This window comes from Cuculus canorus, chromosome 8 (genome assembly GCF_017976375.1).
Source record: "Cuculus canorus isolate bCucCan1 chromosome 8, bCucCan1.pri, whole genome shotgun sequence".
NCBI classification, from domain to species: Eukaryota; Metazoa; Chordata; class Aves; order Cuculiformes; family Cuculidae; genus Cuculus; species Cuculus canorus.
The window spans coordinates 20,163,063-20,191,029 of NC_071408.1; the positions used below are offsets into that span (position 1 = coordinate 20,163,063).

Genomic DNA, 27,967 nt, shown 5'->3' on the forward strand with positions numbered 1-27,967 from the left:
GTGCATTTTAAATGACAAAACTATATTTTTATCATGGACGGTACCGTAAGAAGAAATTATTCCCATTGCAACTATCTGGAAATTTGTTTTCCCTGCTGTTCCCAGATTACGTGACTCTGGATTAGAAGCTGTTCATGATGGAGCGATACTCTTTCTGATGTTCCACGAGTTTCAAAAATACTTCATATTTCTTGTCGTAAAATCTGTGTAAGAAAGTTAATTTTAACAGAGTCTGAGATGTTAAGATTAAATCCCCTGTGATAGACACATTTCCTTCCTTCCTTCCCTTAGCACCAAAGCCTTTCGGAGGGGTTCCTGACCACAGCTGTTCCTGGGACAGAGCCCCGAGCGCCCCCAGAGCGGCGCGGGGGTGACTCCAGCAGGGGGAGCCCGCGCCCCGCGCTCCGGCCGGGCCCGCCGGGGGCTGAGCGGCTCGGGAGCGCTGTGCGGCCGCGCCTCGGGCGGCTCTAAGCCGCGGAACCGCCGCTGCAGCCCCGGCGCTGCTGGTGGCCGCTCGGGGCTCCGTCCCGCCGCCCCGCAAGGCCACCGCCGCCCCGGGGGCAGAGCCGGGGGGGGCACGGGAGGGGACACGGAGCGGGCTGGGCTCCAACCGGCCCTGGAGGGCGGCAACTCCGGGATTACCTCTTGTGCTCACGGTTGGGCTGCACGACTCTCCCAATCCTCCCCATTTTCTCCATGGCCTCCTAGTAAAAGACAAACAGAAACTGGAAAAGCCTGTTTTGATTTAAAATACTTTTTGACAAGAACAAGATGTTTCAAAACCGATCGGAACAGTACTCTGTACTTTGTTTCGGCTGAACAGGCCAGATGGCACAAAATATGTTCAATCCCATTATATAGTAGTCATGAGAACAAAGTACTGCAGACCCCTCCGTAAACCAAAAGCTGTTCCTCTTTCGCTCTGGGAGTCCGATGCGGAACAGACTTATCTTTAGTTATTTACACAGCCAAAGGAAATGTTCAACACTGCGTCCCTGGAGGGGAGACTTCTCAAATAAAATGATACTTTACATCAGATCCCTTAATTATATTATTAAAGTATTGATTCCCTGCAGCAAGGAAGGATTGGAGTGTGCTCCAAAAGCTCAAGGTAACTCGTGAAGTTCTGCTGCACAGCCCCCAGCTGCCCTCACATTCCAGCAGAAAGGTGCAAGAGACAGCCTTTGATCCTACTCTGGTTTTGGCCAAAACAAAACCAAATGAAGGAATTTCACAGAATCCTTTGCAGAAGGACTCTCTGGTCACATGTGGCAGGGGAAGACTGGATAATTTCGCTCATTTCTGTGAGATTCTGATTTTCTGTGGATTCTCTTGAGCATCCCCACCAGAATGAGACAATAATCACTGATGTCAACACAGGTTCAAGCTCTTGGGCAAGGGTGGAAGAGGCAGGCACAGGCTATTTGCAGGGGAAGTTATTTCACAAGGAGCATTTAAATCAACAGCTTTCAGATGGAACAGTGTTGAACATAAAAGTTCAGGACTCAAGAATCAGCGTCTGACTAAATCTGTAATGGCGTTCACAGTTTCTAGGCAGGGCCCTAAATCTATTTTAATATTATTGCCTGAAGTGCAGTACTAAGGGAGTATCAGAATGACCCCTGGAGAACAGTCAGCCGGAGCTGCTGCTGGAAGCCATCTAGTCAAACACCATGGCTAGATTTTTAAAAGGGTGAGGTGGTTTTATAGGCTGCAATATCTGCTGTAGTAAAACCTTTGTTTTCCACTATTGCTGCATTTTAAAGCCGAGGATCTCCTAGAACTTTACAACATAGATGAGCAGTGTAAGCAGTTTCATCAGCCCAGGACAGGCATGGAGGCTCTGAGGATAAGCAAGATGCCGCGTATGGTTTGCCACTTCCCCTACATTAAAGAAATACAATCATGACCTAAACGCCTGGATGTAAGCAGGTTGCCCTGAAGCCAGCAGGTACTCCTTCCTTCTCCCATGCGCAGCAGCATTTGCTCAGCTCAGCACACCATGCTGTGGGGTCAGAGCAGCAGGCAGCCCCCAGCTCTGTTTGGCTGGCTCAGCCTGCGCTACTACCTGCCGTGTTCTGGGCATTTGCTTCATTCTTCTGCATCAACACGTTCTTTTACGGTCCCAGTCCAAATGTGCTACAAGAATAAGGAACACCTACTTTCTGCATTTGTCAGGGGATTAACACTGGGTGAAATCGTGGTTCTACCAAAGTAAACAGCACTGCAAGTCATGGCACAGTCAGGATTTTACTCTGCTAGGGCTTCTGAGAAAACAGCAGGGCGTATTTCTGTGCACTCATATGCCTAGACACTTTCTTATGCACAGAAGTGGATTGTACTTTTGATTCCCTAAGAAACACCCTTGAAACAACATTTCCAGCAAGATAATGTGTTCTTTTCTGTGGGACATGTGAGCCTGCTGGCACAGAGCCTCTGCACAGTAGCCAGATTAAAATACTGGCATGAAAAGGCTGATACCTTTCCCAGTAAGAGAAATGGGCATTTTTTCCCCTGTTCTTTAACAGGTGATACTAGCTCAAGCATTGTTCCTGTTTACAATAGTTTATCTTTTCCAACTGCCTTACATGGCCTGCTGGATTTAGAGGATACCCAAAAATATGAATGAACGCACAGGAAAAAAACCCCAAAAACTCAAAGTGAAAGTCAATTCCTTCAGTTACAATCAACACTGCTTTTCCAGATAGCTTCACGTCTTACAGAAAATACAGGGCAAAAGCAAAGCGCCTTGAAGCACTCTAACTAATGGAAAGAGTCACCTTGCCTTCTGCTCCCTCCTTTATGCCTCTTTCTGAATTGCCCTGGAGATACTGCATGAAAATGAAACCAAGGCTTCTACAGGGTCTCAAAATCTCAGACAAATTCACTGTTTTTCACAGGTGAAACAAATATGAAAGGGAGGGCCAAACTTTGCCATCTCCCCCCTCCATGCACACACAGGGGCTGCCTGCTGCTGCATGTTCTGGGCAGCATGAAGAGAGCAGAACACAAACAGCACTGTGCCCAGGATGCGTTCCATGTTCTGCTTCTGCCACAAATACTCCACAGACTCATGTTCTGCTTTACTCTGGGGCCTCTTATGACTTCCAGTGCTGAAAAACGCATTACTGCTTCTTTGGGAAATAAGCCAGCCTTTTGAGATAAACGTATCTTCAGACAGGTTTTATTTTTATGCTGTTGCCCAGCTAACTACAGGTCTCCACAGACTGATTTGAGGGAGAATGGACACGAATGCCAGCTCCAGAAGTGTGGACGGTGCGTGGGCAGCTTTCAGCACAGCTGTCCCACTGGCCACTGCTGCCACGGCCCTGGCTCCGGCTCCCTCCCACGTGTTCCCTCGCTCCTGCCTGTACCTCCTCCCCGCTGCCAGGGCCCAACACCAGCTGGGGCATCTGCCATGCTCCAACTATCAGACCAAGCGCTTTGCAGCGGTGGTCTTCAAAGGGCCAAACCAAGGCTCCATGGGGCTGATGAAAGCCTCCTGTTCCCCTCAAACTTGAAACTCCTGGCAGCGAGGCCCCATTCTCCGATGGGCAGCTGGGGAGGGAGCCACTGCTCTGAGTTTATGGTTGGACTCCATCATCTTAAGGGTCTTTTCCAACCTAAAAGATTCTATGATTCCATGATGGGGCTGGCAGCAGGACAGGCTAGAGAAGTCTCTAAAGGAAAACGAGTCCTTCAGAACCTAAACTAGGGAACACGGCCTGGCTGCTGGTTGACCCATCTATCCACATTTGGCTAAGAAGGATATGCCATTTCTTTCTAATTTATCTGGTAAAATACCTCTATATTTTTAAATCTACTGAAAATACACAGGTCTTTGAAAATCCACAGCATTAAGTCTCACAGCAACAACCATGGTAATGTGGAATAACATGTTAAAACACAGCCAGCAATTTTCAACAACTCTCTAATTCTATGTTGCTCAAAATATCCTAAATCAATTCCCTCTCCTAATTTACATTTTAGTTGTGTGTATTTTTGTTTTTTAAAGTCAGTTTGGTCATTGTTAGTTTGAACAAAAAACTTTACTCCCAGAGGAGAGTCTTTTCAACAATTTTCTGGGGACAAAGAGGAACAGAACATTGAAAATATGAATTTATAATGAAATCAGAAACAAAGGAACATTAGAATCGCATTACTGAATCAGATCAACCTTGGGCACTGTTCTGTCTCCAACAAAGCCTTAAATATAGCAAAGTGATAATACTGCTGTTGAGAAATTGTTTGTTTGAGGGTTGACATCCAAATCCATAATTCCAGTCACCAAGAATTTCACAGTCTTAATTTGAATGACGCTCTATCTTCTTTGTTTGCCAGTCTAGACAGTACAATGAATACAGTGATTTAAACACAATGAATTCTCTCTTAAAACAAAATATTTTGTAAAATTGCTTTTTAATCATTTCTTTTCTCTCTTTCTATAAAGGCTATGCTATAAATAAACCCTGAAAGTTCACATTTGATCGTCATTTCTAAAGGCTGGGCAAGAGGCAAGTGAAGGGTTTACACAGAAAAAAAGAGAGGCACTGTGGAGCAGAAATAAAGGGATGCATTCATGATTTCTAACCTTTTGTTAGAGTGTCAAAGCTGAGACAGATACAAGCCAGTAAACACTCTGCTTACCATGGAGAGAGTTAGTCAAACGGGGTTACCCTGCCTGGGACAGAAGGAACACAGACCCAGGGAACCAAACCCTCCAAGGCTCACCAATGCTTCAGAACAAGGTACCATTTTGCTGCTGGAAGAGTGACCCAGCCAGAAGGTCAGTAGTCATTCGAAGTCATTCAAATTCACTCGGTAATAGCAGCTGAATTCTGCTCTTCAGCATGATCTGGGGCAGAGGACAAGTTTGAGACACGAGGGCAGCCTCAATAGGCAGCAGGTATCCCAGGGAAACTCCACCTGGAACCCAGAGAAACTCCATGTCCTAGGGCAACCTTATTTTGACACAGCATGCAAAAGCTGGAAATGTCAACCACTGTCCCTTCAGTAATGGAAAGGAAAAGGGGTTTAACATTGTGGCAGCTGCAGTGCAGCAGGCTACTCTGCCACAGCAAGAGGCACCAGGAAAAGCCCAAGCCTGGCATCAGGAGCCTGCAGGAGGCGCTTACAGGGACTATCTTCAGATCAAATTCTCCAATTCCCTAGCCAATGGGCTCCTGCAAAGGCTGTCTCTGAGCACCCAGCATGATCCTGCTCATCCTGTGGGATGAGCAGTCCATCTCCCTTGGGACTCCTGAGGCAGCCACAGAAGATAAACCCACTTGTGAATGATCCCTAAGTCTGATTTTCAATAGTGACTCAAAGACTTATGTGGCCAAATATTACTGAAAATCAATGGTATGAAGTGCCTTAAAAACATACATCAAAAGAGAAATCAGATACAGGGATATCAGTCTTCAGTAAGGAAGTCAAGTAACAAAATACCATTGAAATTTACGAGCTGGGAACATCAATCATGTTAAGAATTTGGGCTTCTGCTTTATTTAGACACTTAAAAACTTGTATCCAAAGTTAAATGGCTGAGGCATTTGGGCACTAAAACAATTTTCCAGCTGCATTCTCCCACTTAATCATTTTGATGATCCCAAAAAACTTTCTGACTTTTCCCTAGGATAGTTATTAACTTAGCAGTGAAAAAAAAAAACATGTATCATCTAAATAAAGTTTTACTGTACAGTTTCAGTAGCTGAAAGCATTTGGGCTACACGTACAAAAGCATACAGCAAAGCTCACCAAATGGTATGGATATACCACGCTTCCGTTACAGCAACAGCATGTCAGCTGCTTGGAGAAAGGAGACTTAGACAATGTGAAAACCAAGAAGGGACTCAAATGAAAATCAAGCAAGTTTTCTCTATGAATGCTGCTGGTTTATGTCTTGTCCAGCAACAGCCAGGGTTCTGCTGCACCAAAAATTTGGCAGGTGTAAGTAGCTTTGAGTGAACAGACTAACTTTCTTTAAGCTTCTAAGTCCTTATAACAAGTATACAGTAAATAATGTTATATGCAATAATTTTTACTGTTCTTCAATAGTGAAGAACCTCTCTCGTTCATCACTATTCCACACACATAAGCTGAGAATAACAGATGCTAACTAACATCATTTTAAGAAGTCCAGTCACAGATATGTTTGGAACTGAGGGGAATAAATAGATTTCTTGAAATGCTGATGTTCAAGAAATACTTTAAAATTTTTCTGAGAACTGTAAGCAAGGCTGCTATTTTCTTATAGGCGGTTATTTAGGGATTGCTTACTCAATAGCACGGAGATGCAAAATTCATCTTATCTATGCTTACAGGAGTTTCATGAGTGTATTTATGTAATAGAGCCCTAGCAGAACATTACTTTTTAGTGGAATATGACTGCATGAAGAAAACATGTGATGGACCATATGCAATATTTTTCTAGTGGTTTTTTTCCCCCCCTTAAATTTGTTTGAGTTATAGGGGCAGATCTTGGCAGCATGCACAAAGCCCAAAATCTGTAACTCAATTCTCTGTGGTATTCCAAATGGAATGAGCCAAGTTTTAAAACACATTATGGATAAATACTAGAGCCTGGCAAAAATTTCACACCTAAGACCAAAGTGTGAAAATTTGGCTTTCATTTATTTAGTGAAAAGGTGGAAAATTTCACACAAGCTTGTATTTTCCTTTTGCTCTGTTCCAACATAAGATTTCTGTGTTCGTATCAAACCTCAGAGAATGAGTGTGTTTCTGTGTCTGTGAGACTATGGAGGAGGGAGAAGAGAAGGATGGAAGGATGGAGGTTCAGCATGCAGGACACCAGCTCAGGACTTGAGTTCAAGTCTGTCCTCCAGGAAAAGTCACTGGCCTTTTGAATCTCACTACCCATACCTTTGGTAAGAGTGCTGGCCCATCTTAGAGGAATATTTAACGCATTTGTTCATTAAAGACAGTTACTGTGGTGGAGGGAAATCAAACAGGTAGCTTAGGAGAAGCCTAACTTTATTCTACCCCTAAACCATCCAACTTCAGCTGACAGGGCCGAGTGGATGGGCCTTGGATGGATCCTCAGTACTGTGACAAGATCGTTTGCTGGCTCAAGCACAGAATCAGCATCCAGAAAGTTTGCAATAGATTCCCTGAGTTATTTGGGACATGTAATTTACTCTTAACTTTCAGTTACCTCTCCCTGAAATAGGCTGTGCCCATTGTTTTCCCCCAGGTTTGGTTTGGCTTGTACACACAGCCTGTAAACTAGGTTTGTCCCTAATTTTATACGGTGGGCGGTAGACAGAGGTCTCAGTCCCACCACAGCCCTCTGTGCCACATTACAGTACATATCACTCAACCTGCCCTGTACTGCAGGAGCATGGTTTTCACTCCTTAGTATCAGAGACAAAAACAAATGGAGAAGAGATAAGGTAACAGTAGAGACAAGTGCAAATAAGGCCATGATACCAATTCTACCTTCCAAGTAACAACATTTATTCTGCTTCAGCGACTACATTTTATGTCAGACAGGCTGTGGCCAGTATAGCTCAGTGTCGCAAGGAGCTCATGCTTCAGCAAGGCTGGCCAGCCAACAGACAAAACCACAGGAGGAGCAGCAGTGGCAATGCAGCTGCTGTAAAGGGTGCTTGTTCTGCTAGCGATGATATTAATTACTTATTCCGCGACCAAATTTAGAACGGGATGAGGGTCAGCTATGATTGCCACATCATCTATCAGCTGGAAACTATGTTTGGGTCTTAGCTCCAGCCATGCTGCTACTAAATATAGGTTGTTTTGTTGTTGATTTGACTCTGCACTCCCTTGAGTTGCCTTTGACTATCAAATAATTCAGCAGTTTGCTTTGTGAGGGCTCCACTGCTGGCACCTCTCAGTGTCCAAAGCCGCTTGGATGCAAACCTGACAGCTTAGCAGGAGTTTCAGCTTACCCAGGCAATGGAAAGACCCCAAGCATTTAGCTCCTGTTTCAGTTTCACAGGTTGCTGGCACTGGGTGCCATGAATCAACAGTCTGTGGGCAACATCAAAGCAGCCTGCACCAGAGCTGGGGCATGGTTTAGCTGCATTTACCCTGACGCAAGCTTGTATAGCTTATTCATGAAGTCTATGTCCATGTTACAACGTCTGTGCATGAAGGTCCAAGACAGCTTTAAACACCACTCACACAGGTACTGACCAGATGCAGTCCCAGCAGCACAGAGGTCAGCCCGGCCTGCTCACCAGGTGGGTTTCCACAACCTGGAGCACTCTGTCTCCTCGCTGGGCCCCCACTGTGGGCAGCGATGCCATGGCTGGCAGCTTCGTTACCAAAGGGGAGGCTCCATGACTACACCACCAACTGACACAGAAAACACATTTCCCTCACCCCTTCGAAGGTAGAATAAATTTGTCACCCACACACAGCATCGCTGTTAGAATAGACTAAGGAGGTTTCTCCATATAAACCACATGAAAATACATTGATTGAACCCACTTTTTAGGCCTGGAAACATTATGCTGGTAAGCAGCTCTGTTTAACAGAAAGAAAACTCACCTGGGAGTCAAGAGATCGGATTCCTACATCAGATCCTGATGCAGGGGACTGCACTACAGCTATAAGCTAAAGCAGCCTTCTCCATACTCACTGCTGCTGGTGATGGACTATGCTAAGCCTGGGAGCGCTGCCCTTCTGCACAACCTAGAATAAGTTATTTCGCTTCTCTGGCTCCTTTCTCATCCACTGCTTGCAGTACCTGACCTAATGCTTTCACCCCTAGTTCTAGGAGATAAAACCTTCGAGGCAGGCAGGCAGGTGTGTGCTTCCACACTGACTTGCACAACAAAATAAATGAGCGGACAGAAAGCAGGAGTCATTTGGACAGCGGAGGGTACCACAGAGAAGTCAAAGAACAAGCATCCGCACAGGGTATCCCAACACTGGACTGTGAACTTAACACAATATTTAGTTGAACTGCACCACTTCCTTTAAGGTGCAAAATTTAGATTTATTCAGCTGATTTCTTTACACATTCACGCTGAACATACAGCTTTTCTTGCATTCAGTCATTGAGTTCAAACTTTTATTTGCCATCTGGTAATGGATTGGAGTTTACTGGGAGGAGGGGATAGGAAAGGAGACTTTTTTTGCATCTGTATTTGCTTTATGAGCTATGGCTAAGGCATCATTTACACACGGGGAACTGGATCGGGTTCTCTCAATTCTTTCCATATGTTCACTTATGCTGTCAAAACATTTTTTCAATCTAATTAATCTGTACGCGTCTCTGCTCATTTCCCCACTCGGTGTGTTTTAGCATTTTGGGAGTATCTAGCTGGGATTTTGTCATAAAAACAATTTCTGCCTACACTCTGCTTTAGGGTTACTCCATAAAGACAATGAAACTATTCACATCATTTCACTCTTCTCCATCTAATTATTCTTTGCCTCCTCTCAACATTAGACTTTCCCTTTCTCCTCATCATTCAGATGTACTTTTTGCCATGCTACAGTGTCTACCTAAGGTTAATGAGGGAAATCCCTTCTGTAAGCTTTGATTTGGGATTATTTTTTATCTGGTTAACCTGATGTATGTTTTACTATTAAAAAACACTACGCCTCAGAAATATGCTTACCTTTTACCAAATCTGGACTGCATTTGGGAAATTACCCTGGGCAGGGGCTCATAAAAAAAAACAAGAGACATTTAAAACAAATGTCTTTCAATACTGTAATCCAGTAGAAGCTTGAGATATTAAAACAGAGAGTAAAAATGCATTAAAATTTGAAGAGAGCCTTTCTGGTAACCTTACAGACATCCTATCTCCAACAAAAACTAAAATATCACTTAAGTGAGAAAACTGATATCTTATAGACATATTCAATAAGCAGTGGGCAGATAATAAAATGTAGAAGAAATGAGAAGTACACTAAGAGTTTAGAGCTGGACTCCATAGCTATTCCTCCTTGTGAAGCACAGGACAGAGAAGATAGTTGTCTACTACCGAGGGCATTTGGTTTCCTTGCCATGACTGTTAAGAGGCAAGGAATTAGCAATCTTTTCTAGCACACTGTTCCAGAAAGCATTTGTCTTTGCCAAATCAGAGGATAAAAGTGACTTAACTTAGTGAGAGCTGAAGCGAGGCACACTGATCAGCTCATGAAATCATCCAGTTTTGTTAAAAAACGGATACTGTCTCTTCTCTAGGTAGCCAAGGGTAAAAAGCTACCCCTCTCATTTGCTCTTTTGCCTTTAAAATGGTCTTTCAAGAAAAGTGCACTTTAGATGTTGGATACATAGTGATACAAAATTTTAGATAGCTCTCATTCCTTAAAAACCTGGAAAGCCTGGTCTGACTGATGGGACAGCCAGTCTGTTGCCAAATGAGCTCCAACAGCAGCAAGAAGGAATCCAACCTGAATCGCGTGATTCCTGTGGACACAGAATTTGGAGAGATTTATATGAGGAAGTGGTAACAGCCACATTACAATGGCTGTTTTGCTCCCCTTGCTCCTAAAAAGCTTGGCTTGTATCTCTTGGAGACCATTGGGAAATGGTAAATACAGTTCTCTTTACCATTAAAAGTTCTCTGTAAGTTGGAACATTTTTCTGTGCACAACCTCTCCGCACATTACAATTACATTCATTCCATAGAAATACCTGTAGACACTGACTTACACAAATGCATTGGGATGAAACTATTCTTGTTGGTAAACATCAGAAGTTACTCTCATCACTACTCCAGCTATCTGTCAGGCCTGACAATTTTCTATACAAATCCTAAAAGAACTTTTGATTACAGTAATATTGCATAACCTCTTTTAATGAGCAGATCTAAACCTGCCACCCTGCAGGGATTTTTAAAGGTGTTTGAGGCATCTTTTTCCTTAGGAGACCTTCTAAGAAAACGTTTGTATTCATTTGGCAAATTGAAAAAGAGCACATATTATAATCAACTGTGCCCAAAACAATAGCTGGTTCTGTCTGAAAACACACCAGTTAGAATTAAAAGTGCAGTTTGCATGTGAGTGAGTCATCAAGTGGTAGCAGAGTTTGCTGGCTCACAGCCCGAGATCAAATATAGCACTATCCTGTCTGAGGCATTACCTTTAAAGCAGAGATATTGCAGAGAGAAGCACACTAGGCAGTCTCCACTTTCTCACCTCCAAATTCTGGCTAGGTGGGAGGGGTGAGAGCTTGTTTATAAGCTGTCCTTCTTATCTCCAGGAAAGGCAAACAGCACCAAATCCCCCCAGAGGGATGTTCTCACCTTAAAATACCAAGCTGGTCACAATTCCTAAATTCCTACTTTTACTTTGCTGCCCCATATCATTCCTCATTTTTAAGTAGCCCCCAGTGAGCTGCACCTTGTGGCTCCTATTTTCCACTCCTTATGGGGGAAAGCTCTTCCCAGGACAACTTCTGTGACTGTAAGGAGGGCAGTCAAGTACGTCACCTCCTGAATTTTAATCTTGGACAAGCCACACCAGCTACCTGGGGAATCAATAACACCACTAGATTAATATCAAACACTTACAAAGGAAATCTACCCTATATGGGACACAACTGAAGAAAAAACACTTTGTGCTTCATGATTCAGCTGATCTCAAGAACTGAGCCAATTCCCTCTACTGAGGATCTGGCCTTTCATTTAAAGACAGCAGGCTCAGAGAAGAGATGAATAGCAGAGACTTAAATGGCTCATGGAGCTTTTCACTTATAGGTCACCAACCAGAACCCCAGTGAGGTCAGCGAGTGTTTGCGAGTTATCATGGTATGTAAGCTTTTTATAGTGTCCTTTGCAAAGAGGACTTATAGGTTTCAAATTATTTTTAATTGTATGCAGTTTTCACAACATGAAAGCCTCCGTTGTTACAGCTCAGTCACTGTTAACCCTTTGCAAAGCTACACAGAGAAATGCTATCACTGTCACCACCTGAAAAGCCTGCATTTAAAAATCTCACTTGAAGAAGTGTCCTAACTGTGAACTGAGCCTGGATGACCTCTGAGTGCCTTTCCTAGCCTGGGGTATAGGCACAGCCATGACAGGAAAGTTGTGCTGCAGCTGCACATACTGTTCCTCACTTGTGCATAAATCAGGAAAGGCAGAGCCCAGCTCTGCAGGGTTGTTCTTTACTCCCCACAGTGACTTGCTGGGTCTGCTCGTAGAGAAAGATAAGTGTGTGTGCTGGCAGTATCACAGGCCTATTCTTTGCAGAAAGAACTTTCTGAAAGAAAAAACGAAATAGAAGAAGCAAAAATGAACAACTATATCATTACCTAATGTGCTGAGATCTCAGCAGAGATCTTCAAAGATACACGTTGTTTGGAGCAGCTGATGAATCTAACAAGTGCTGAAGCTCTGCTCTCGCTTAAAGTATTAAAAATATTAAAATAAGTATTAAAAGTATTAAAATATTTACAGTTTTCAATCCTGTCCTTAGCGCTTATCTGTCATTTCAAGATGAATGCTCCTTTTGTACAGGCTAATTACTTGCACGAATATTGCGCTAGCTCAAAATTCCATATTTGTTTAGCTTTTCTAGTAGCAGCAATGTTGTACTTTGGAAATTGCTTAATACAGCAAATCTTAAAAAAAAAAAAAACCTAAGTTTTGTTCAAGGCTATTTCTTTGGCTGTGACAAGTCTAGAATGGGAGGAGGAAAATTAAATTACTTTTACCTAATGAAAGTCTTAATTTTACTCTCCAACTTTTCTGAACACCCTTACCCATTGTTCTGCTCTGGCTTGGTTACTGGTATTAGAGTAATGTGTGAAGAGCTATATAAAATCAGACTGGATCAGTAACAGATCTAGCTAAGCCACTTGAACAGAAGCGGTTTGCTCATGCTTAAAAATCATTTCTCTGTGTATAATACATGAAAAATTTGGTAGGATCCCATCCTGCCCACTCTTCTTCCAACAAACGGTAGGACCATGTGCAACTGAAAAGCTGTCAGTCATTTCATTTTTACAGGAATAGAAGGAATGCAGGCTATTCTACAACTCAGTAACTTAATTAAAAAAAATACAACCCAGACATGCAAGAAGCGGATACAGTTGCAACAAGGAGGTCTTATCCTGTTGAATGTTTTACATTACACTCATTGGGTTACTGACCTGTCACAAACCATTTTCAGATGCAAATCAAAAAAGGGTCAGCAATGCAAGATGGATGTTGTTCCTGCTAGTCCTGATCCCACTGCAGTCAAAAAGTATAACATCTGATTTTCAGAAGTCTCCAGCAAATGCCTTCAAGTGCAGTTTAGAAGGCTCCATGCTTGAGCAAAAAGAGCACCAAGTCTCTCAATTACGTATCTGACACAGCTTTAGAGATCTGAAGCTACATGCTCATCTTGAATTAGCCTTTGTTGTTCCTAAGGAATTGCCAATACAAAACAAGAATTAACTTGTGCTTTAAAGGATGCAGTGTTCCATTCCTGTCCAAATATTTTCAAAAACCAAGAAGTCACGAATCATCAAAATATTAAAAATTGCTAAAAACTTTTGAGTTGTAGTCATGTCATACTATATAAGCCATCTTTCATATGACATACATTTAAATGAAAATTACCACACATCATAAACTGGCTGCAGTTCTAAAGTAAGATTTTATTTTCCCATTCAGAAGTCAAAAAACTTTCCAATTATCTGCACCCAGGTTGCCAGTCTACTGGCTTTTCCATTCTTACTTATTTTAATACACCAAAGCAACATCATTAGCATCATAACTAATTTTTCTTGCAATTTACATTCTGTCACCCTTAATACAACTATAAAACCAGTCTCTGAGATAGTTAAACATCAGTAGATTGGCTTCACAAATCAGCTGAATGAAGAACAAAGTTAAAAACTTGCCCAAAGTCACAAAATCAGTGGCAAAGCCAGGAATAAAACCCCCGTCCTTTGACTCTCAAGTTACTTAACATACATTCTTTTTCTCATTGCAAAATTCTGCTTTTATTTATACTGAAGTAAACTCAGAAGAACTTGATACTACAGTGGCTTATGTTAGATTTGAACTAGTACGGCCAATGAGTTTGACCCAATACACACAGTATCGCCCGTTACCAGGTTGCTAATAAGAACTATATTAGCAAACATAGTGACAGGGGGAATAAAAAGCTAAGAAATACTACATTACATTTTACATGGTATTTGTTTGATCCGTAAGGCCAGGCACTTCAGTTGTTATCTCAAGGACATTAAACAAGCCTGCTGATTTGGGGTGTTTAACATTTCTGGACTTTCATATCTGCTCATACTCGAGGAGTTACAACAGGAACAGGGATGCTGATACAGAAAGAAAAGCCTTTTTTTCCTTAACCCTTACTGCCAACACTGCAGAAAATATCCAGCATGCAGGGGTGGCACACGTGCAAAAACCTCTCCAACCCTAAACACTGATGCCGGTTGGCAAATATAAGGTATTATCTACTCATGGCATGCTTTCCTGCTTCCTGAAGTCGCAATCAAAAGAATGGCAAATGTCGTCATTTGGAGAAACTGAGACAGTTACAAAACATAGTGAAAAATGTGGATGGGAGGAAAATTCAGCAGGGAAATTCTAATGAAGCAAAGTAAAAATGTTCGCGTGAAACAGATCCTGTGTAATTAACCACTAGGGGGAACAAGAGTCCTGCTGCTTAATTAAGGTGCAGCCACTTTCAGCAGTGGGCCTGGAGGATTGTCCTTGCCCCGGGAAGCTGGCTGGGCTGTTGCAACACTTTCCCTGTAAACTTTCGAGTGGGACAAAGGTTTTTTTGACCTTCGGCTGTGTTTCGCTTTCCCCTTTCAGGTCTATATAGGCTATGGCACAAGGGGCTAAGAAGACTTGAAGAATTCACACACTTCTCATATTTTCTTGCTGCAATTAAGTATTTTCGCACCTGAAGCATTTGGTAAAAATATTTTAAAAAACTCTGCAAGCAGAAGGGAATGGACGAAGAAAATTGAGAGTAAAAGAAGAAAAAGGGGAAAAAAGAGCAAAGCTGTGTATTTCAGATAGTGTATGATTCGGTGTCTTCCCTTTCAAAGTAAAAGGGAAGAAAAATCACATGCAGCTCATACACAAACTGTGTGAGATGTGGAGCAACGCTCTGCTGAGATTCTCAGGCTGCAGCAGCGGCTGGGAGGGATGGCAAGGGACCTGCATCCCACCTCGTGCCTCCTGACCTGAATGACTGAAGCTGCGTGCGAAAAGGGAGTAAGGCTAAGTGTAAAAGCTCCTCTCGGGCCACTTTTTCTCTGCTGCTGCTGAAAACGCAGAACTATTCAACAGCATGGCCGGGACTGAATCTCTGACTAAAAACCTTTTCTATAAATATGACAAATAAGTAATAGTTACAGCCTGTAAACACACGACCCAAATTAAACAGAGTTCTAAGTGGTACACTGTAACTGGAAGCAGGATTCCACTCCTAGTGGAGCAGGCTCAGCCTAAAGAGTATCAGATGTTACTCAGGGCTTAGAAGGCCTGAGACATAAACGATGTGTGTAAGAGAAAAAGAAGTCAAATGACTCATTACATGGTTTGTTTTAATACAAATTACTTCTTCTGGCTCTTTGCTTTTAAAGACTTGCCATTTTCAGATCTTGAACAGCTAACCTAGGCAGCTGCTTCCCTAGCCACTGTCCTTCATTTTGCATATAAAACGCTAGCATTTACAAACTCATATTCCTTTGGCTACAGGAGGGCAGTTTATTTTAGCACTGCAATCAATGCCATCGTAAATCTCTCTTCCACTCCCAGAACACTGGCATAGCCCAATCAGTGCTGTGTGGGTACGCTGTACCTGTAAAACAGAGAATATACCGCAACACTTTACTGAAGTCCTACAAGCCTCAAGAGCAGACCTGAGGGATCAGCACTGAATAAGTCACAAACCATCCCTTCCTCTTTGTTTTTTATTGTGTGAGGACATTGGTAAGGGATTGAGATATGGAAAGATAGGGAAAGAGAGACAGAGAACCAAAGAAGATGAATGAGATGATATCAGAGAAGAGATGAAGAATTAACAGATGAGAAAAGAAGAAAAAGTTGAAAAAAATTAAACAAAAGAGAGGCACAAACAAGAAGAAGGCAAGAATACAAGAGGAAAGAAGAAACAATATCAGAGTAGGAGTAGAGAGAAGGAGATGGTGGGGATATCAGGGTCTTCATGCCATAAAAGAAAAGCCCCATTCTCCACTGCACCTATCTTCTTTGCATGTTTCTTTTATTCTCTTTCCATGCCAGTCCTCTGATTCTCCTCTGGGATGAGTGGAGCTTTCATGTCTAAAAAGCGACAAGTTTGGCATGTTGTGTCTTATGGCAAATGTCTCTCAAATGTGTCTTATGGCTCTCCAATGCTTCCACAGGGGCAAAGACATACAAAGAAAATTCAAAGCAAAGCTTGTTTAGTCTCTCTTTCATGCAATACAAGAATCATCCCTTAGATGGGACTGTTGCAAAATTAAACAACCTTACAACCGGGACCAGTAAATAATGAGTAATGTGCTTGCACCTACAATGCTTTTAGACCAATCAGTTAAAGAAAGTGAGGATAGCTCATCACAAAAAGATTCTATTTATCAGAAGAGCTTCAAACAGCTTAGCATCTTTAGGGCCATTACTCATCTCCTTCACCTAAGCCAAGTACCAGCTTCCAACATAAGATGCTAACATATATCCAATTTATCTGCAGTAAGACACTCCAGCACTGCTTCCCTCAGTCTAGTCTAAAGGTACAGGATTCAATACCTAAACTACCTAAAGTTAACACAAGTGAGGGATTTCACAGCAACAGATAGGAAGACATTAGTCTGGGAAAGCTAGGCAAAAATCAGTTCTTACCAGACATTATGAAAGCAAAAGGAGTCTGACATAAGGCTACTACACTCAGCAAAATTTTGCTGAATATATCCAAGGTGTATAACTCGATTAACTACAGCTACAGGGCTGGGCAATGAACTGACATTCCAAACAAAACACATTCTCATCCTCCATGGTTTTGAGAGGGAGACATTGGGCTGGGCAAGGCACAGCCCCTCCTACGTACTCCTGTCATGCAGAGATTGTTCAGGGGAAAAAATATTGATTAGAAGTTGGTTTATTTTCCAGAGTGTTTTCACTTTGAGGGTGCTCTGTGCTTCCAAAGCTGCAAAAGAAGTGATATGGTTAGAAATATCCCCTCCTCAGTCTGCTTAGTCAGGAGCACATTGTCAAATCACTTTACTCTGTTCCTTGACAAAACAAAGTGCTCCCATACCCAAACCGCTCCCTAAAACTTCTACCTGGTAAAGGACTACTTGGAAGCTGTGCAGAAAACAGCAACTTATATAGCAGGTGCTAGCACAAACAGGCCCTATGTGGGTCAAAAGTATGTATGTACTGAAGGTTAGGAATGCTCTGGGAAATGCAGCCCCTAGGAGTACTACACACATTGAGTACACACCCCTTACAAATTATTCTTTGCTGAAAACTGCCTTGTGAAAGATGACGATCCAACTCACTTTTATTGCTTATACACGGTTATGAGGTACAGCAAGATATGGGCACAGCAGTTCTCCTTATTTGTGTTCTTCTACTGTTTTTCAACCCTCATCTGGCCTCATCTGGAGAAGTATCTTTATGAAAAAATCTGCAACTTATGCTTTTCCATGCCCACTTAGTGGTTAGCCTTTCTGCCTAGATCTCCCTCAAGAGTGACTATTATGGTCTTGCTAATCATTATGAGGACACTTATCCCAATAAAAACAAAACAGAGCCATGAAGCAATCATATGGATTCTCCCTACATGTCACTGTCCAGTTGCAAGTATCAAACTGTGTCTCAGAAATGTTTAAGCACAGTGGGTGTGAAAATTTGCTTCAAAACAAGAAAGAAAGCAAGAGCCGGGAATGGTTGTTATATGTCTACATCTAAGAAACCAAGGAAACAAGAACCTATGACCTACCTAAACAAAGAAATGAGAATGAGAACTGGATTCCAGTTCTGAGGATGAGGAAAGCCAGTACGCTAATAAGGCAACTGTCTTCTGTGGCTAATAAAACTAATAAAAGTTACAAGATCTCTCATCGGCTATTTCAGATCCATGATTATATGACAGGGATTAAAGAAAAATTTCTTTACTGTTAACTACAATAAAATGAAATGTATTGGAAATACCTAGATAGTGGGGTAAACACAGTCTTGGTTAACTATACAGAGGAAGCACATTTTGAGAAATAAACCCCTCTAGAAATCTTTAGGAGGAAGGACAACATTGTACATGTAAGTTATATAACTTCAAATATAGGGTGGCAAAAGTATGTCCTGATGGTACAAACTACTGGCATCAAATCCCACAACTAAGTGATCACAATGTCCTTCAAAAAATTCATTGTGAAAAAACCTTAACCATTTCAGACAGCCAGTGCTGTGACTCGACACGCTTCTGCTTTGCCACAGAACAGTCTGATCTCCTGTGCTGACATAGCAAGAGTGCAAATCCCAGTTGGAAAATTAATCTCGTAATGTAGCCAGATTGAGTTGCCAATTCTCCAGTGCATAACTTGAAGGCTGTTCTACTCAGTTATTGAAGAGGTGAGGGCAAAGAGAGTTTTAACGTGTTTGACATCCTGAACATCATTTAAGCAAGATACAGTCTCAAAAGGACCTTACTGGCTACTGACAGTTACAAAGGATCCATGGTATCCTCCTTTGTACACATCTTTCCAATAAAATATTGCTATCACGCTTTTCCTTGCTTAAATGGCCTGGACAGAAGAGGAGTCCAAGGTCCAAATGACTTCAGGTATGTCTCCCAATATGTGGGTAAAATCTGTCCTTAAAATAGAAAGGAGATGGATCAGAGTGTATTCAAAGAAAGTATCTATCCATTATAAAGATACATTTATGGTTTCCTCATATTTATGGTTTTCCTCAAGAAAAGACGAGGCCAGCAAACTAGAAAAACTGTAAGGTTGTGATATCATTAAATGTCTTCTACAAGCTGATTTTAGTCTTCGTTTGCTGGAAAAAAATCACCTAATTGTATATCTCCTTAGACAAATTCCACCATGGTCATTCCATGGTTTGTTACAAAAATATGCAGCAGCAGAACCTGAACTATTCTAGGCAGCATTCTAGGCAGCATATTTTCTCCTGCTTGCCAGGTCCTGGGCTTACTGACAGATGAGAAGAATACCATTGGTTTAGTAGGAGTCTCAACTTCTGCAGATTAACAAAACACTAAATCTTATTCTTTGCCAACATCAGCTGACGTGAATTTATTAAAAGTTAAAAGGCGTGACAATACACACATGGCACCGACAGACAGGAGAGAGTGTATTTGCATACATATGGCTGCTTCCAGTACAGTAATTGAGTACGAGCACACAAGATACAGAAGTCAGGTAAAGTCAATGGAGCTATGCCAATGCACAAAGCTGGTTGTACCTTCAGTATAAAGACAGAGGATTAAATAGACTTCTTTGGTCATTTGAGCATCTGCGAAGTCTTTATTACCTTTTCAATCCATCCTCGTAAATGTAAAACCTAAGTAATAAAATCTTTATCACCACTCCCAGACAGACATAATAAACAGGTAAGTCACATTGATAACCCAACACACCGTGTCCCACCTCCTTCCAGCCGTGCCCAAATAAAAGGCCATGCTTCATTTAATTTCATTAGTGTCCTATTGAAATTAAACCACCTACTTTTAGAAAAAGAATTTGGTTGCATCTTTAAGTACTGGATTTTTAAAATTGTTGCCTCCAATGTTAGCTTTTCTGTGCCAAACATTCAGCTAATGTAAATGGGTAGTTGTCATAGCCAATATATTACACCGACTTACAGCTGCCCTTCCTCGTCATTAAAGAGTTACTGAGAAATTCCAAATCCAAACATCTGTGTACTGGATGACATTCAAAATGGAGCACATTGAGTTTCCAGGAAAGGACAGTGCTTCACAAAACACACCGCCTTTGTATCCTATTACCTATATTATTTACAACTTGTTTCTGAATGGGTAATAATATGAACCAATTGCAAGAGCTGTAACAGCCTTTATCATTTCAAGATGTGTCATCTACCAGTGAACTGTGTGTCAGATTCCTGTGTGGGCTCTGATCCAGTAAACTACTTCAGCACATGGGCAGTCCTGCTTATCTTCAACTGAGTTGCTTGCCTCCTTGGAAGTTCAATGACGTACCTAAGTGCTTGACTGGATCAAGGCACTGGAGTAAATTGGTGTCATTCCTCTGAAATCCTGGAGCAACACTGATTTACATTAACTGAGGATTCTGCATTATCATTATGGACTAAGATCATTTGTCATTTCAGTAGCTATATGACCTGCTACAACAAACTCTGACATTTTTGCAGACAAGTTACTTGTAATAATTTCAAGTGATATAAAATGACCACAACCCATGTAATGTGACAATGAACCAAACACTGCTGTACAGCATGTACTGATCTGATAATACATGACATGTATGACATCGCATAGCGTTAGACATTGCACTCCACCAAGAACAGGGTTATTTCTCTCAACTCTAATATAAAAGGCAGCCAGCAGGATGATATCAAATGATGGCAGCTCTGCTTCTCATAAAAGGACCTTGGGGGCTCCAAGAAGATTTGTGTATCTGCACTTCAACAGCATAGCAATGTGGAAATGTTAAAGTTAGTAAAGCAAACAGTCCTCAAATGAGAAGGGCAACAGATGTCAACCAGTATCACATGTCAGTAAACAGCAACACGGCAGAGGGTACTTTCCTTAGCACTTTTGTGAAAGCATCATGCTATCAGCTACAGCCACATCTCAGCTGTTTGACTCCCTGAGTGGTGGTGCTTGTATATGTGATTTAACTCCCACTAAGAGAGGATTTCCAAATGTATGGAAGTACTGTCTACTGAAGTCAGCTGAAAAAGTAGAAATGCTGCTGTATATTTATTGCAGACTGAAAAGTGAAAAAAAAAAAATAATCACACTCTCAAACTGATTGAAAGCTTATTTTGTGCTTGGCAGAGACAGACAAGCATTTCTATTTCTCAGCCTTAATACAGAAAGATCATCCTTAGGGCAAAAGAGTAGTTGTGATTCATCTGCGTTTTACTCTTACTGCAAAGACTTCTGACAGTTAGGCCAAAACACGCTAACTAAAAAGGCACTCTTTGTACCATAAGCAGTAGGCCACAAGGAACTGGACAGTGGCCATCAAATCACTGCCTTTTAATTTTTCTCTCATGTATATTTCTCTAAAGATTTCTGGTAAGAAGTCAGCTGACTCTATACAAAAGCCAGAGGCATTGCCAGTATCTTGGTGGTTTCATGCATACCATATTGAATCTAAATTTATTATGCAAGGAAAAAAAACCAACCTTTCAATTAGGCAAAGATGTATTTCAGTGTCAAAAGACCAAGGACAGATAAAGGAATAGAGTTCTTCTACTGCCAAGTCCCTGCTTTGAGTCCAGGCCTGGTTATCTGCAAATATACTCCACAGCCATTGGACATGTTAGTTGTTTATGTGGAAAACAGTTTCATTCTGAGCAAGCAGTGGAGTCCACAGCAGGTACTGTCCATGACATCCCTTGATTACTTTTCTGCCAGTCAGAAGTGAGACAACAACAAATGAATGGACTGCGTAGGTTCAGCTCTTTTCACCACTGGAATACCACCTCTAACAGTAGGTATATAAGCTATGACTGAAATTTAAAGTAATTTTTTATGAAGCATATATCCTGTCAATTGAGACTGATGACACATACATCCAGGAAGGAATTTTTTAAAAAACATTTAGGTGAAGAAGTCACACCCAGCCAATACGCTGACCAGAAAAGGTGTCACCCAGCCTAAGAATGGTCTCTGCTAAACCTTGGGCTCAAACTGTACATGTGCAAATTTGGAGCTTTTGAAGAAAAGGAAGGCAAGATCACAGCACTTTAATGCATTCCTTGTGTACAACATGGTGCCTAAGAACAAGCACCTCCTTCCTCTGCCTTTCCAAAGTCCTATGATTAGGGGAACAGGAGAAAAAAACCTATCCCAACACAGCAGGAAGGCCTTTACTAAAACGTGCATTAATTGGGTAAGGCAAGCCAATGAAATGATTAATTTGCTGCTCTCCTTCAATATTATGTTTACACAAGTTGATTATAGCACTTAATTACTAATTCACCCTGCTCAAAAACAAGAGTGCTTTGAATTTTTAATGAGACAAGGGAAGGCAGCATTCCCTAACTCAACAGGGAGAAGTAATTTTATTTCCTCTTTTGATTTCCCAAGTTATTACCATTTCTAAGGAAAAAACCTATCCCCTCCCTAACCCTCCACTCAGTTCTTGCTTTTGAAAATATGGAAATCAACAAGACACTTCTATTAATTTCAGGCCATGGCCTGACAGGTAATGCTTTGGAAAAGGAATAGAGGATTGGATCATCGACTGAAGCCCGTCCATTGAAATAAGTGGTACAAAATTACACCAGAGGCTGCCTGATCCAGAAATGGAAGTAGCCTAAGCCCCTCCTGTCCTGTCAGCAGAAATGTTGAATATGTCCCAGTACTACTTATGGATGTTCTTATGAAATGTTTCCTATTCGCAATTGCCAGTCGGTCCACTACTGAGGTTGTGGACTAACTGTTGCAATAAAAACTTCTTCATGTTCTATGACATTTTCATTGTTAGGTGGAGAATACGCCGAATACTGCACCTTCATCCTGGCTGATCTTTATAAAACTTGTGTCATCTCTGGTTTATCCACTGCGCTACGCCACCCAGCAACTTCCTCAGACAACTGAGAGATGTCCATTGAACAAAGCATAATCAAGCAGTGCACAAACAAAACTCTTTTGAATTCCTTTAGTAGAGAGTTGTAAGCGAATCATTTCACCTGCACCACCACGACTTCAAACTTCTGCCTGCAATCCATCTCCCCCACAGTTATAGACTCTGTTATCTTGAAGGCAGGCCAGGTGACCTTGACACAAACACCTTCTAGGGCTGCTTCCCGGGATGCAAATTGTACCTAAGGCGTACTTCACTTGTGCAGATGCAACTGCTGCTAAATAATTCAGCTAATCCATGTTAGGTAACCACTTAACATCTCCTTCTGTAGAAACTAGCTGATTTTTATACACCTCCAAACCATTTCATAAAAACAAAGAAAAATCTTTTCCCTATCTTTTTGCAGGATATGCCACCAACTTGCACAACAACCAAAACTAACAAAGAAAAGACCACGCATCCCTTAAAAACCAGTTTTATACCTGAAAAATCTTGCAGTCATGTAGACTCTAATTTCTATCTCAGTGTTTTACACCCAAAATGATTACAGAAAGCTGATTACAGAAATGTACCAGTAAAAGGTATTATAGTAAATCATATGAAGCTTCTCTGTTCCTCATCAGCCAGTACGAATGACCCACGTTAAGATAGCAAATCCAAAATAAATCTGGCAATCTGGTTTCCTACAGGTAATTTTATTAATTGCTATAATATGCAATTAAGGAATAGTCAGTGGGCTGCAGGATTTTATAAGGCAATAATCCTGTTCCCTGGTGTACAGCTTTGTCCCAAAGAGTAGGTTATCAAAAAAAAAGGGCTGGATGACTGCCAAATCAAACAGCACCTTCTTCCCATTTTCAATTACATAGAAGTGAGGCAGAGTAACGAGGATATACTGGAAACTTTGACATTTATTTATTGAACATTTTTCCTGAGAAGGGATTGCTGGCTTGCTAAACCGGAAACTATATTTTTACTACAGAAGAAAAAATCACATAGAAAACCAGGACCATGCTGCTCAGCATGAAAAGCATGGCTAGAACCAAGAAATTGACCCATCTAAGCCAGCAATGTTAAGGTTATTTCATTCAATGTGGCACATATTTCAGTCCCCCCCCCCTAACCCTTCCCCCCCAAAAAAGTGTATATTTCAACAATCCTTATGTCATACTATTTTACACAGCTCTGTTTTCTGTGACTCAGCCTCGCTGTGTTACGGTTCACAGGCATAACAATCAAGACATACGAAAACCACTAAGAGAACAAAGGTGTAGCATTTGTAGAGGCAAATGAAAAGATAACCCAAACTGCAAGAAGAAATACATAAGCTTTTCTCCCTCTCTGGAGATTCTACAGACTAAATATTCAAAAAATGGAATGGGGAATAACTCACCACACTGCCTATTCTTTATTCTTTTTGGATAGAGCAACTGTTTTAATTCAGTTTTACCACAGAGGAGAAAAATGCAGGGAGAGTAAATGAAGAAGAAAATGGGGAAGTCAACATTCTTTGAAGCAACAACATATGGTGACCAGGCATGAGAGATGGAGATTATAAATCTTTTCTTGATAGAATTAACTAAAGACGAAATTGCAGCTTCAAGGAGCTTGAGTTTTAAAACCTAACCAGAATCTAGCCAATTAACCTGCATAGTTACACATTTTGCAACAACTTTCATTTCCAGTCTTTGCAAAGGCTCAACTTACTAAGAAATTTGGTATTAACATAATACAAGTGTGGTCAATAAAAAGCATGAAAACCTTTACTCCACAAATCACTCAAAATAAGAATAAAAAGAAATGAAAATTAAGAATTAGAACAAAATGCTGCATCCTGCAAATAGTCCTTGCTGTATTATAGAAGGGGAAAGGAGGTATCAGTGCTTGTTTATTTGTGAGAAGAAACTTATTTAGGGATGCCAAAAGACAGAGGAAAAGCTCTGTAGTGTTCCAGCCACAGTGGCCAATTGCCCACAAAAGCGAAGGGCGAGAATCCTGTTGTCTCGTGGATATTTCTGGCACATAGCAACATGTAGGCAAGCAAGCTGCCTGTCCCTGGAGTAATGATCCCTCAATGTGTCTCTCAAACAGATAGTTGCCTGTTTCTAAATCCCAGTGATGGAACGTCACAGGACTAAGCATCAGGACAGCACACAAGTATAAGAGTAAGAGCAACCACTACAGGCACACACTTTACCCCTAAGGAAATACTGTCCATTTCCAGTGCCTTTCTTAACCATAAGCTAAATAAAGCCTGACTCTACCTACCATGTAAAGTTACTATAGAGCTGAGTCTTCCCTACATGATCCATCTTTTCTTTCCTCTATTGAAAAGTGATGCCCTAGTATATTCTGAGGGTCTTTTCCTAGATTTTCTGAGTGAAGAGCAGACCGCTGGAGCTGTGGCTCTGACTCGGCTGCCATGTGCCCCAAAACCTGCACACTGACAGAAAGCATAAGCAGGTCAGTTCTAATGAGTTTTACATCCCCAAAGGATAAGGTTCAGCCTGCAGACACAAGAACAGCCCTGCTCCACAGGCTCACCACCTCCCCGAAGCATCACTCACTCAGCATACGTGCATATATTTCCACAGGAGACTCTCTGGCAGAAGCACTAGCTTATCACCAGTGGGTTTCATGTGTCTGTTCAGCAGCCAGTCCTTTTGTCAGCAAAGCACATTAAAGCCAGATTAAGATTATCAGAAGTGATTTTGAGCCAACACATGAAAACCAGAAAATCAGAGTGCTTTTAAACATTTTGACAGTGAGTGGAAATGTCCAACAATGGTCCTGAGAAATGTGACCAAAATCACTGGGACAAATACAGTAAAAATTCCCCTTCAAACAAACATAGATGTAAGGAAAGACGGTAAAACCACCCAATTTTCTCCATTACTATTAGGCTGAGCAAACAATGAGCGTTGGAAAGCACAATAATTAAGCACAAACATCTACTAACAGGACAGATAATAACTTCTGTTATTTGCAGAGTCTACAACAATGCTGACTACTTGCAACAACATCTCTAAGTAAGATTTGGTTTGGACAATGTGGTAGAAAAATAAAGGTAAGAAACAGCTATGGAACTGCAATGCTGGATATGCATTTACATCTCCACTCTCTCAAAAGACATTTATTCAGTTTCTTGCTTCTTGATTTCATGTAGCTGAATTATTTAAAAGTATTTTTAGATGATCTAAAATATTTGCTATATGATACAACTGATATTGCCATAGGTGGCACCTCTTTAACAACAACCTGAACACATACTAAGCCAAAACACCTCACAGGTGGTTTCTTCCCACTGCAGAGATGATGTGACATCCTGGATAGGATTCAGGGCCTCACCTGGCTCCCAGTGATCACCACAGGCAGTATGATGGAAAGAAACGCGCTACAAATGCCCAGCGGGATGTATGACAGCAGTAGTTTCCAACCTGCTTCCCCTTTTCTGTTTCAGAGATACCCCAGGGAAGCCCATGGGCCTGACGTGCAACTCAGTGAAACAAAAGGAAACTCTCCTGCTGATTAGCAAAGCCCTTGGAACCAGACCTTACACAGAAAACCGCTGAAGCACTGAAAAAGGCAGAGGCTGTGTTTGGGAAACCAGACTCCTTATGCAGTGCCAAGGCACTGGATTGAAATTTCTATTTATTCTTTCTCTTTACTGGCTTTAACTTATTTTAACCAAGCAAGTATGGGAAGAGAGCATAAGGAATCATCAAATCTGGCTCCTGACAGTCACAGGCAAGCACTTAAGATTTACTCCAGGAAGATTCACTGCATCCGCATCATATTTAGGACAAGGCAAAACACACTCCCATAGCCAAAGAGGCAGGAACCTCCTGACATATTGTAACAGTAAAAGAATAAACACTTTTTAAATTAAGAAGTCTGTGACATAACTGGTTCAATAGATACAGTTTCACCAAAAGAGAATTCTGAAGTGTGCTATGTAGACTGACATATATGTTCATATGTATAAAACACACAGATCTGGTTTGACGTGATTGGATAGGCTTCTCAAATATTTTGACATATAAGAGCAGGGTAAAAAACTAAAGGTAGATTAACAAAACAAAATTTTATAAGAACACAACACAGAAAATTTCAAAGCATTAGATTTTTCTAATGGTTATGAAGAAAGAATAAAATCAGTTTTGAGATGTTCAGTTATTGCACAGTAGTGGAACACGTTTTCAACTTGGAAGGCAGAAGATTAACATAAGACTTATATATGAAATCTTATCACCAAAAGTTGGTATTGAAATTACATTTCTCAAAACAATTTCACCTTACAAACACTAGAATTATTAAATACAGATATATTTTGTACTACACATTTGTTGCAATAGGATTAACTTTAATGGAAAAATCCTTATGGAAAGAAATGGCTCCTTCTGCTAACCTATACTGCATTGTAGCTTATTCATATTTGGAAAGTTCCAAAACTGGTCAGCTTATGTTGTTCATTGATTCCAATGGAATTGTGTCGATTTAACTAGATTGAGAAGCTGACCCCTGAGTCAGAAAATATATTCAGGTAAGTTTTTGTGCAAAATTTAATCTACGAATATCTGTGTATAATTGGCACCATAGGGACCATCTTGATAAATAATTTTGTCCAAGTGTATGCAATGTACTGGTTATTGTCCTTGTGCAGCATGAGGAGAGGACATGTCTTACACTAGTGGAATCACTAGGTGGAAAATCAGATATGAGTTTAGGCATTCAGACCCTTCAGTTTCTGTATACTGCTGTTGTTTATATAAATACAGCTAAGTCATGCTTTGGGTGATGCACTGAACATAAAAGCCTTACTGCTACTTTTACAGCTGTTAATGGACTGAAATAACATGAATAAACATGAAGTTCCAACCTCATTATTAGTCCTGCATTCACTGCGGGCAGGAAAAGAGGTATAGGTGTGTCATTTTTTATGGCATAAATAGTGCTGTGTTGTTTCTTATGTTTAACATTCCTCAATATGAAGGAAGGAAAGTAGGACAAATGTAATTGAGATGAAAGTGTGGCCTTTTTGGAGGATCAGAGCCTTGCTAAATTCTTTCTTCTGTCTGTAAAATTACATGGCCAGCAGCTTCTACCACCATATCCCTACAGTCAAAAGACAAATGAATCTTCAATACACATAAAGAACATACAGAGTCTAAAAGAGGGTGGAGAGAAAGTCATGCTGGCTCTTGTCCAGCCGTGCTGAAGGTACAAACT

The 27,967-nt window shown here is 41.2% G+C and overlaps 1 protein-coding gene across 15 annotated transcripts in view; it reads right to left on the reverse strand.

The window, feature by feature from the left end:
- Nucleotides 1-5: 5 nt before the first annotated feature.
- FGGY (FGGY carbohydrate kinase domain containing) overlaps nucleotides 6-27,967 on the reverse strand; it is a 158,307-nt gene continuing 130,345 nt past the window's right edge. For 11 of the 15 annotated variants that reach the window (XM_054073028.1, XM_054073033.1, XM_054073027.1 and 8 more), the window contains 2 exons: nucleotides 643-704; nucleotides 6-203 (listed from right to left, as the gene is read on the reverse strand). In XM_054073028.1, the coding sequence (XP_053929003.1) occupies nucleotides 122-203; nucleotides 643-704 (144 nt within the window). In that variant the 3' untranslated portion in view covers nucleotides 6-121. Of the gene's footprint in view, nucleotides 204-642; nucleotides 708-13,180; nucleotides 13,357-13,650; nucleotides 15,775-27,967 lie in introns of those variants that run through there. The other 4 variants (XM_054073034.1, XR_008450974.1, XM_054073032.1 and 1 more) reach the window with 4 other exon arrangements.